The sequence below is a fragment of the Bombus vosnesenskii genome, unplaced genomic scaffold (assembly GCF_011952255.1).
Source record: "Bombus vosnesenskii isolate JDL3184/JDL3185 unplaced genomic scaffold, Bvos_JDL3184-5_v1.1 scf7180000016261, whole genome shotgun sequence".
Lineage (NCBI taxonomy): Eukaryota > Metazoa > Arthropoda > Insecta > Hymenoptera > Apidae > Bombus > Bombus vosnesenskii.
Window position 1 is genome coordinate 4555050 of NW_022884330.1, and position 9492 is coordinate 4564541.

At 41.7% G+C, this 9492-nt stretch overlaps 1 protein-coding gene across 1 annotated transcript; it reads right to left on the reverse strand.

Moving 5' to 3' along the window:
• Positions 1 to 1017: 1017 nt before the first annotated feature.
• On the reverse strand, positions 1018 to 7953 carry LOC117241815 (alkaline phosphatase, tissue-nonspecific isozyme-like; the record flags this gene model as incomplete). The annotated part of the gene is made up of 2 exons (XM_033507956.1): positions 1018 to 2356; positions 7832 to 7953. Coding segments are annotated over 2 exons (515 nt in total), but the record flags the coding sequence as incomplete, so codon positions are not given.
• Between the last annotated feature and the right edge of the window lie 1539 nt (positions 7954 to 9492).

The following is a 9492-nucleotide window of genomic DNA, read 5'->3' on the forward strand; positions in this document are numbered from 1 at the left end:
TTGGAAAGTCAATTTGTTCGATCAAAGACAGTTAAATCGATCTTTTGACTTTTACGTAACGTATAGCTGTAAAACAATTTCAACAAATTGAACAAACGAATTGGACACGTTTCTACGGATCAAGTACTTTCGAAACACGATATTAGTAGAATTATCTTGAAATGTTGTTGATGATATAATTCCATTCTATCAGACAAATTTACAATCTGTTCCCACTCGTGCAAATTGTTCGACCAATTGAGATGGATTGTATTTTCAACTTCGATGGAACCAAACAATAAAAATAGTCAAAAAAGAAAAAAGAATGTATTTCCCCATGGAAATATCCATTTTATCGACCCTCCATTCTTTTCATTTTCATCGTTACAGAATTAAAATCGATGAACTAAAATTTTCATAGAACGAAACTATTCAATGAAACGATTGGCACGACCAACCGATCGATGTATTTCTTGCGATATCTGTAAGTTTATATATATATGAATAATATTCAATGTACCTCTAACCGGACAACCTCTTACCTTATAACACACCACACTTCAAAACCACTTTTCAAACTGAGAAAAAACATCGTAACGCAACGTAACGTAACATCACTCTTGTAAGAATTACTTTCACGAATTTCGAGCAACTTCCTCGACACTTTCATTCGGCGATCGCGTCCGGATCTACACGCTTGACACCCCTTTAATCGAACCGAGTCGAGTCTATCGGGGAACTCTTCGCCGATCTCGGATGAAGTATCCTCGTCACGTAGCACTTGTAAACCCCATTTAGATTCTGTGAAAGCTTTGAAAGTCGGCGAAGTTCACCGAGCTGCCTTGGGATAGTCATTATCGTCGCAAATTGTCCTCTGAACTGCTTTGGATTCCCACCCTCTCACCGGGTAGCACTAAATTCTTTGCGAAATTAGGCAAGAACCGTCATTAACTGTTCGCCGAAGTGAGCAGAACCGCGACAGGGAGAGGAAGGGAGGTAGAAAGAAAGAGAGAGAAGGAGGGAGAGAGAGAAACAGACAGAGAGAGAGAGGGAGGGAGGGAGAGATAGGCGGAAAGCTTTCGCACGTCGTTCCATGGAGTCTGAAAACCTTTTGGACACACCTCCGCTCCACGACAAATTACCACTTCACGTTCCATCGTGTGTCCCCGTTTGCAAAACGCTCGACGTGAAACGTGTGACACGCCCGCTACTCGAACGGTTGGCCCATAATCTTCCAGTCGATCGTTCGACCGTTTTGGAACGTCTTCAGGATCGCGTAGTATGCGAGATCGTCTATTGACTCTTGACGCTGATTAACCGAAGGCCCCCTTCGATCCACATGGGTATACACGTTTTATGGAAGGCTGTTTCTAGGAAGAAGCAGACTCCCGGGGCTGGGATTAATCCCGTTCCCCTCGAGGTGACGTAACAACCAGTACAAGATAAGAGACAGCCCCTCGTCGTACATTAGCCATCCGTTTAATCTATACCCTGGATTTTGTGAACAGCTTCCACCGGAGAATAGGCGTTACACTCGATCGAGGGCTCGACGTATCGAGAGCCAAGTTGATAAATTATTCGCTCGTAGCCGTGCGCACGGAAATTCGAATATACATAGTCCCTGGTACTCGTTTTCCGTATCCTCCTTCGCAAGCCACTTATTCTCTCGTTTTATACGCGACTTCCGCGATCATTCCCACCAAGACGAAGGAAAGAATTAATAGACCTTCGGTTTACCCTCATCCGGTTGATTCGATCGAGTTACGATTCAAAACCCAAACCAGAAGAATCTTCTTCTGCTGTTCCCTCCGCTCGAATGGTCTTTCGATGTTCGAACTTTTTAATCCCGAAATACGAGACGAGCTCGAGAGATCATTAGGATCACCTGTTGTCTTCATCCTGACAGATTATCCGAAAGCTTCCTTGGGGTGGTTCAGGTCGAACGTAACTGAGAACTATTCACCGGAAGAGGCTCTAACGGGCATTAACTCGTTCCCTCGAGCAGGCATGGTGGAATGGCAAGGATAAGGGGCAGCAGAACACTGGTTAGCGAATGGAAGCCAGCCGGTTCGAGAGACGCGCCGGATTTCGTGGGTGGATTTCTGGCCTGGTCATTCATCACATCGCTGGATATCGCGGCGCTGTTCGGCTCCGCCGAGGGACAGCTTATCGGGGCGCTCATTGTGTCGTTGTTGGATATGGAATCTCGGGAGCAGCGGCTCGCGTGGTGACCCAGACAGGAGGCGTACGAGATCGCATGAGGTATATAGCTCTGGTCGACGCTACCGGAGAACAAGACATTCGCTAGAGGACCGATGGCGAACACTGGCACGTCCTCGCCGCCGTGTGTCGCCCAGGCACGTGGTACTCCAGCGGTCTGCAATCCAAAACCAACGTTCCAGCGTTAATTGCATGGATCAGCTTCTGCGTTAATTACGTATATATTTATATATGCGCTTTGCAGTAAGAATTTTTAACACAAAATTTGGGTATTTGTAAATTTAAGAAAATGCAATGATTTATTTGCCTCGACTAATAGTCGTGAAATTTTACAACTTACGGAGCTGCCCTTTTTCATTTTAATGGCCATTTGCCAAGCGAAATAATTTATGTCGATAGCAAATTTATTTATACACCGTAATATTTCTTACTTATTGACTTGAATATCAGGCGCTTCAGTATAAAATCGCATAGTTTGAAAATTTCGCATGCAATTGAGATACCACATACGACGTGAGCGTCGATTCCTTATTGCTGAGATAAACCCGTTCGTAATCCGCGTCGAAAGGATAATCGCGGAACAGCGGCGATAAATCACGCCATAAATTTCGAGCCGGTACCGCGATTTCCCGGCGTGAACGAAATTCCAGCCGGCGGCCTCGTTACCGAAACCAAGCCTACAATTTCAAGCTTGTAATTATGATGCACGAGCAACTGATATTCTCCGCAACACCGATAGAAACCGACATTACGACGTTTCCGAAGCTTCAGGCTATGCTTCTTCGATCCGTCCCGCCCTCTGGTTCCTCCTTGTTTACAACCCCCAAGAGAAACGAAAGAAATGTAGGTAAAAAGAAGGCAAAGGGAAAAGAAGAAAAAAATGTGCTTCACGAGGGTACTTTCGCGAGTACGGTCGAAATGGTCGACGAACCCCTTTAACACGTTCAATCCCCGCGATCGAATGAAAGGGTGCATCCTAGAACGTGGTGCGCGACGGGTGGAAATCTTCGCCTGTGTAGAAAACGAGCAACGCCGCTAGCTGGTACTTCTATCGAGCATACGGCGTATAAAACTTTCATCGAGCTGGAAAGGCCCGGCAGCATTACGTTTCGTCGGGAATTGAAATCGGCACGCGCGAAACTTTCGTAGAAAGTAAAGATACGTCGACACAGTTTTCTTCCGATCGTCCATCGAAGGATCCGCGGGCGATCACGAAACGCTACTTAGTTCGCCTTTTATGGAGTTGGAACTTTGCTGTCGAGTAGATATACAGCGTGGATGTGAGTAAGGGGTAAGAAGGGTGATTTGACCGTAGGGGAACGCGTGGGACGGATTAATGTTCCGTGTTCTTTCTCGTGTAAGCTGCGGAGAATCTTGCGGTAAAGATGGATCGTATAAAGGGAGATCTTGCCCGCTCGTAAAGATCATCTAGACACGATGATACGGAGCTTTGTCTTGGAAAAAGTTAGAACAAGTATCTACACTGTGTAACGATGCTTTTATATGTTTTAAGAAATTAAAGAACCAGTTTAGAAATTCTTCGTTCTCCTTGGTAATTTCTTAGCCGTGTTGTTTCCATGACACTCGTGTAAGTTACAGTTTTACTTCGTTATTTCATTGATTTATCAGATACTAATCATAGAATTATAGGTAATTTTTCTTTGACTCAGGTTGAAACTTCTCCATTTATTCCAATAATATCTCGAATTCTACAGAGGTGTTCAAGACGAATGCATCGAGATCGCTGGAATCGTTTTAAGTCCATTTCTTCCTATAGTTCTTTGCACGGAACACTTGCGTAATTTATGACAGGTTACCCGTGTGGACGACGTTGCTCTCGTAGAACGTTCTTGTCTAAGAATTCTCTAAGATTTTCCCGAAGCTTCTGGCGTTCCGGAAAGGATCGAACCGAAGGAACTCGAACACCTCGACCTATTTTGCTCCCGTTGCTCACGAAATTTCTCGTGTAACAGCTTTGCTTTATTATCCGTGTCATTGGTTTCTACTGACCGCCGCGTCTAGCGATGAGTCAAGGATTACAAGACGGAAACGTGCAATTTACCGACAGCATTATCGTTGAGTTATGATGTATCACAGTAAACATTATTTAGACAGCGTAACGCGATACGTACAGGAGAAAAGTAACAGAAAAGAGAAAATCGATCAAAAGTCAATTTTTCATACCTGTAGTGCCAATTCTAGAATCGAATCGGATAATTATCATTGATTAATTGATTAATAAGTTATCTAATTTGTTGGATTATTTATTCAGAATCGATCGTTTATAATGAAGAACCGTATAAACAAAGTAAATTCATCGGCTTTAGCGTTTCATGAACCGAATTTGCCAATAAATTCAGGCACCGGTCAAATACAGTATTTAATTAAAAGTACGACACCAATAGGATAGCTCGTATGCGCAACACTATGCCAAATATATTTGCCAACTGTACATGTAGCGTTATTTAAAAATCCACTTCATCGGTATATCTTTCGTTCTTTTTGACAAATATTGCATTTTCCAACATCGTTACAAGCGTAAAATACCAGTCGCTGATTGCCAAAGTATTGTTTAAATTGGTAACAAGAGAGTGAGAAAATCAAATCGTCCGCCGAAAAATTAAGCTCCTGTACGTTAAAAAAATAAATCTTCTGGGTTTTACGATAGTGGAATAAATAACAAATGAATACGTCAGCTCGCCCCATGATCCGGGAAACTCTTCGCTGAATTATACAGAGCCACCAGCTACCAGTGCACTGCGACGCTATAGGTTAGAGAAGAGAAGGTTAAAAAGCCGTCGTAAAGCGTCGAATCGAAGTAAACGGGATGGCGATCCCTTGGGAGAGCTAGCTCTCTTACGATCGTTCCGCAATAGTGGCCGAAATCTACGCGGCGCGGCGGAGTACGATATCTCATGGAATTATTGTCCGCCCGGGAGGCAAGCTTAAATATCGCACAGCTATGCAGTTGCCATCCATCATCGGACCATTCGAGTCGAACGATTCTCCAAGCACTCCATCGTCTAAAACCGTCGATCTTCGTCGATGAACGGAAATGATATTCCACGCGAAGTAAACAGAGTTATCGTGACACGGAACAGCCGCTCGACCAAATTAGCCAATCGGACCCGATCAGTTAAACGTATTATCTTCTTTAAGAGAATAAAAAATACTCGTTTGATTATTCCGTTTCGTCTTGCCGAAACGAACGGGCCGGAATAAAATTGGATTTCTTATCTCAGTTGAAAAGATCGTAAAGGAAATACTCGAGTGGCAGATGATTGGATCTTAACCAGCGATTTCGTTCATCGATCCCGCGGTAACGCTACTTTTGCAACGATTTTTACTGCTAGCTGTATCTATGCGTGTAGGAATGGGGGCGTAAATAGAAATGTTCGTGGTGGATTTTTAGTGAAAGGTGAATGTGAATGGGACTTAAGAGATTCGAACGAGAAAAGAGATGTAAAGGAAGGAACAGATTTTCTGAATTGATGACCTACATCTCTCGGGATTTTTTGATTAAACGACAAAGGAGAGAAATTTTCCATTTGTCTCTGCCAGGATGGCTGCGTACATATTTGAACAAAATATGTAACTTCCGTTATTTAATTTAAAATGTAAATACGAGGAAATAATCGTATAAAATGTTGATAGAATCAGTGCAGGAAGAAAAACAAAATTCGATGCAGCTTCAAAGTAAAATAAGAGTAAAGCAAATAAACAACAAATATGTAAAATAACAGTAAAATATGCATTTTTGAATTCAAAACAACACAGCATTTCTGAATATTTTAAAATTTTCATCGGATCGATAATTCATCCAAAACATTGCGTATTTTTATATATATATATAACAATAATATATAATAATCATAATAATGTATAATAATCAAGTTAGCAAGAGTTATTTAACGAGTCAATTTTCCAATCATTTTCAACTTCTATACGCAACGTACATGCCCGTCATAGAAGCCTCAAGGACGAGACTCGTAAAAATTGATTTTCCATCCCGAGACACGGGAAGAAAGTTTATAGTACGTGCTACAAATTCCGATTGCGGATCGGTTGCGATGGCAACGATTATTGCTTATCGCGTTCATGATATGATACGCGGAAAGACGATATTCCTCTGATAATAACCTGCGATATATCTAAATGAACGGTTTAATTTCGACCAATTAATTATAAAATATCTCAAACGATATCAACGAAGCTTTTGCTTATGCAACTGCGAAAGACAAGCAAACTGGAAACAAAATGAGTAATAATAAAATAACATGTTCGTCGTCAACGTGTATTTTTAATAAAATTCACGTATATTTAAAGTGGTTCAGAAAAAAAAGAACAAATATATTACGGAGGGAACGGTCACTTTAATGAACGTAAAACTCTTATAGTTCTATTCATTTTCTCTCCGCCTCTCCTTGCCATGTACTCGCCACTCGTTCCAATTTTTCTTCCTCTTCTTTTGCATAAGTCTTATGAAAACGCGCTTTATTTTTGTGAAACTGGGTTACCATTTATTTTATTAAGACTGGATCGTATTTCTTTTCTTTTTTTTTTTTTTGCCACAACCAGAAACAGGCAAAGGGAAACTCGAGAACGTTTTCGTTTGAAGAACGGAATGTTTCCACGCTAATTAACGTATAATTGCACGACTCTACGTGACATTTCTTTTCGTGTTCGATCAATCGACGCTGGAAACACCCAGCCGCTGTTACGAGTAGTAAATTCGAACACGAAACTTTCAGCTGGCCGATGTGGAAATGTTAACGAACGTTACGAGAGAATGGAACGATGCTGTGGCCTGTTCGCGCGATTTTAATATTTCCAATTTTCTCCATTTTGTAACGATCATTCTAGTTAGTCCGTGTGACATATCCGAAGAATTAAACCAACAGCCGATGCTGGAGAGCGCCGGATATGCGTTTAATATCGCGAAACTGGGATGCTTTCACGAATACGTCCAACGAAATAGAATTGCTTTTTTAAATAGAATTTATTATCTGGGATTGAAGCCGTCTACTGGTTGATTTACAACACGAACGTTACGCGTGATAAAGCTTTCAATACCGTATTTCACCGTGGAGTACTATACCGTACCGTACTTTCCTATGAATATCGTACTACAACGCGATAAACAAAAACCTTCTTTTCAGATTGTCTCAAACTTCGTCCTTTTACTCTATCTTTAATTAAGATCTGCTACAAAAGTAAGTTCCGTAAGTTCCTTTGCACTCGCGAGAAGTTTCTCGCTTTAAATCACTCTTCGATAACAAAAGACTCGAATTTACAATACGTACCGACTATACACATTTCAAGAATATTTAAGTAAAAGAGATCACCGACTCGTGGTTAGATTAAAAGTTATCAGGTCGGAAAACCAACCGATCGTCGGTGACCATTGAGTCTCGAAAACGGAAATGTGAATAAGAGGATGAAAGTGGGAACGAGGACGATGGAGGACGGAATATATGAAGTTCGAAAGAGTTCCATCGAATATTTCGCGAATGAACCCCTCGACAAAGCGTGATGGATTTTTAAACGTGCCCTCGATATTTCAGCGCGATCATTTTCCGATCCAATAAACAGACGCGATATCTTTGCGAGAATATGAGCCGGCCGTTTTTACCTGAATGGAATCCTTGCCAGCTTCTCGTAAAATATTCCTCGGCTGCGTGTACCCAGGTCCGTTGCTGTACAATAACGTTGTATACGGTTGTCCATCAAGATCCGACACCTTGCTGTCAGAACCTGAAGCAAAAAAGGACATGCGATCGACTCATCAATCAAAGCTACGTATAGAAACCGAGCGTTGTACATCGAGCACCGACCGATTAAAAGAAGTACCCGGCTGGGTATCATTAAGTCGTTATTTCACGGAAAATCAACGTTCCTAGTTAAGGATTAGCGAGAACAATGAGATATCCTGGCTTTTTATTCGCGCCAGAGAACTCGATCACTTTTAACGACGTTGTTTGCCCGAGTGATGGATAGTTGCAATTTAGTTTCACGAATGATGAATGCTGAAAGCAAACCTAGCCGAAATCCATCAGGCATATAGAAAATGCGAACTTACTCGTCAAAGTAAATGAGTATCAACTTCGATAACTTTCTATTGTTAAAGTATAGAATTTCATTTCGTTTCACTTTGATCAATATTTCTACTCATCTTCTTAGCTCTTTCAAACTCGATAACAATTTTAATCCAGGATCGTGAGCACGGCACTCTGCAAAACAAGTAGAAGTACACGATAAAACATCCCAAACATTTTCAGTCGCAAATTCACAAAGCGAGATTCTGCAAATACTTTGGGCTCGAGCTCTTTCTCCAGGGCCTGTCTGTTAGTTAACTTAATTTAATGTAGTTGGTAATTATTAATATTCGCTGTAAATTTATTCATAACCGTGTTAGCTGTAATACGACAATAGACAAGAAATGAGTGGAAGAACAGGATGTTTCTTGATTTTACAAAATCGTGGAACAAAAGGAGACAGTATATGGTTCTGCACAAAGCCGACACAGAGGCGGAGAAGCGAAGAGATCGAAGAACACCGATAGAACGCTACATGGAGTTTAGTCGAAGCTATGTTAAAACATTCCGAACGTTCCCGGCGTTGAATCCTCTTGAACAACAGCCGATCTCCGCATCAAACACTTTAATCATCCGCCGTGAACCGCGGCGAACGATGAAAAGAATTCCATCGGGAATTCTGCAGGCGCGATCACGTCAGGAATTAAAGGCTGTTTAAACTGCTATCTTCGCGAAACTAGAATGGCCACCGCAAAACACATTAATTGTTGGAAAGAACCGAGACCGACGTTTCATGAATAAGTGGTTCAGTTTCGAACAAACGGGACAAAAAGAAGAAAATACGAAAGGCAAGGAGTTAGAGAGGAAGAAGACGTAGCGAGCAGGAGAACCGGAAGAATAGACTTCAGGTCCATAGCCGCTGGTGAATATGTTTTATTCAAAAGTGTTCTTCATCTCCCTCTTTCTGCTACTTGAGCAGGAATCTTGGAAAAAATAATAGATGGTACCATTGCCGTTTCACGCTATCCGTCGTTTAACAATGTATAATTTCGCCGTTTATTCGCCGTGTAAATATAGCAGCACTCGCATTAAACGCATTAACCGCTTTCCTTTAAAGATCGTGCGAACAACGCCCACCTCCGCGTTCAACTGTCCGCGCACAAAGCATTATACATGTGGCATTATAAACACAGGTTTAGCCGGCTAATGGTACTCGGTAAAGAGAACAAATTCCAAGGGTATTTATACAAATTTTATC